This window comes from Monopterus albus, unplaced genomic scaffold (genome assembly GCF_001952655.1).
Source record: "Monopterus albus unplaced genomic scaffold, M_albus_1.0 scaffold18.1, whole genome shotgun sequence".
Classification (NCBI taxonomy): Eukaryota; Metazoa; Chordata; class Actinopteri; order Synbranchiformes; family Synbranchidae; genus Monopterus; species Monopterus albus.
This window is the reverse complement of record NW_018127898.1, coordinates 8,245,965-8,248,125: the sequence shown is the minus strand read 5'-3', so window position 1 is coordinate 8,248,125 and position 2,161 is coordinate 8,245,965. Positions and strand designations below refer to the sequence as shown.

At 40.5% G+C, this 2,161-nt stretch overlaps 2 protein-coding genes across 3 annotated transcripts in view; one reads left to right on the top strand and one right to left on the bottom strand.

Annotated features, from left to right (window-relative positions):
* The window catches only part of arl6ip5a (ADP-ribosylation factor-like 6 interacting protein 5a), a 5,396-nt gene extending 4,073 nt beyond the window's left edge, over positions 1–1,323 (bottom strand). The window contains exon 1 of the mRNA XM_020592991.1: positions 1,047–1,323. Within this exon, the coding sequence (XP_020448647.1) occupies positions 1,047–1,225 (179 nt within the window). The 5' untranslated portion in view covers positions 1,226–1,323. The remainder of the gene's footprint in view (positions 1–1,046) is intronic.
* Positions 1,324–1,344: 21 nt separating this feature from the next.
* Positions 1,345–2,161, top strand: part of trnt1 (tRNA nucleotidyl transferase, CCA-adding, 1) — a 6,686-nt gene continuing 5,869 nt past the window's right edge. The window contains exons 1-2 of one of the 2 annotated variants that reach the window (XM_020592988.1): positions 1,345–1,412; positions 1,686–1,815. In XM_020592988.1, coding sequence (XP_020448644.1) covers positions 1,686–1,815 — 130 coding nt within the window. In that variant the 5' untranslated portion in view covers positions 1,345–1,412. The other variant, XM_020592987.1, reaches the window with a different exon arrangement.

The window sequence follows — 2,161 nt, the reverse complement described above, 5'->3', positions numbered from 1 at the left end:
GGAACCTCTCACATGGTCAAAAAAGTCACTGTAACAAAGTTGTGCGACTGGATTTTTCACCTTACAGCCAGAGTGGTAGGACAACTTCATGACCGACAATGTGTTTAAGGTACTGGGGTATGGTCAAAGCACGTACATGGCTGAGCTATTTCAGAACTGGATAAAAATAACATACAAGTAAACGAAATGTGTCAAAGTTCAGCCTTGTTGGTTTAGTGTCATCACTCTGGACTGACTCATTGACAAAACATCCAATACTGGATTTTAGCCCTAATCAGACACTGGGGGCATTTGGCCATCTGCAGCGCAACAGCTGACTAGACAAATGGAGGCCCTGAAGACCAGGGCAACAAGATGTCATCACACAGCCCTATGAACAGACCATCCCTATTTTTAGTAAGACTGTGCTTTAGTTGGAACAAAGTGCCAACAAAAGCCAAGATATTTCATAAAGCTGCAATGTAACCTCTTGTTCTCAGAACTGATTGAAAGTGGCTTGTATGGAGTCATGAGCGAATAAACTAAATGTTAGTTCTTCAAGCATTCTGCAGGTTATGGCTGTGCTTGAACTTCAGGCCTATGGAAATCTTGATTATGGTTCATGCATTGTATGAGTTAGAGCACAGCACTAGTTATTCAGTCTGTTTCCAGGAGTGCACACATACTGTACATCACAGAAGCCTCATGTTATTACATTTGCATTTTTACTTTACTAATGAAAAGGCTCAAGTTATATTCCTAACGTTACATGAAGGACAGACTAAGAAAAAGTTCTTGACTTTGGTTACCATGTTGAGAAAGAAGAAGACACCCTAACAGTAACAATAACCTTAAATGACCTCTGGCACAATTCATTATTCTGGGACCCATTCCAGATCTTCTACCCATTAGAGTCTACATCTGTACCGGTATTTTCAGTTTAAAATCAGCCACTCCCCAGTTTAACGGGACAACAACTAAAAGGACTCGACTGCAAACTGCAAAATAAACACTAAACAACTGCTGCTTCGAAATCATGAGTTAGACTACAATGTAACATTACTTACCCGACAATGAGGAAACCAACTATGGCCAAAGCCAGATAATTTGTCTGATAGTAAAGCAGGTTGCTGACAACTCTGTTGTTCCATTTCGCTAGATCTTTCACATCTGGTTTAGCGAATCTGTCCGAACTGGGGAAAAAATCATTCCACGGTCTTAGCGGTGCCAGCTCTACTTTAGCCATTTGCCAAGTTCTGCCTCTTTACTACAAATCTAACAGGAAAAGATCACAAAAAAGCCACAGGAAAATCAGCTGAAGAGCAAGAACTGAGTCTCGCGAGAGCTACTGTTAACATGGGACACCCCGCCTCATGAATCTGACGTAATCTCACGCTATTGGACAGCAACCGCACGTTGCCGAAACTCTTCCGGTAAGGCATCACAGCAGCGATATGTTGGCCTTATGAAGCGATAACTGCGTTGTATATTTATAAAATATCCCGTTTAAGTCCAGGCCAGTTTTGTCTGATGTATTTGGTATGTATACATTGGCGTATCGATGTTGTTCATGTGCTGGTTAACATAAACAAAATGACAATTTCGCGCGCACTGCTAATGCTCGCAAGCATCAGTGACAAGTAGCTCGATAAAAACTGAGACAGAAACAAACACAACTACACGACCTTATTTTTGTGTATGTACAGATGTGGAGCAGAATACTGAGTTCTCATGTGATTGGGAGAACTACTTCGTGTTGGAGGAGTCTCTACACTATGCAGGTGAAGACCAGAGAGTTCCAGTCTTTGTTCACTGAAGGACTGAAAGGACTAGCAGGTGAGATCCAGCTGTGGTTACCTATAACTCTGCCCCTCTCTGTTCTATGGATTCACCCTCACTTTTAATAAAATCTGTATACTGTCCGTCTTTGTACTCTGTGTGTAATTTGCCCTGCACTGAAACATTTACTATGCATTACTGTCATCAGTGTCACTTAAAAAATGTGTGAAGCTTTAGACATTATAATTAGCCTAGTTATTTCTCATATTGTAACTGGAGACGTTGCTGGAGCATTCTTATCATAGTTATCATAATATATTAGATATTACGTGAAATTTCTGAATAGATGATGGTATATATTGTCCATTAGGGAATTTCAAGTTTGCCATTACACTGAAAAAAT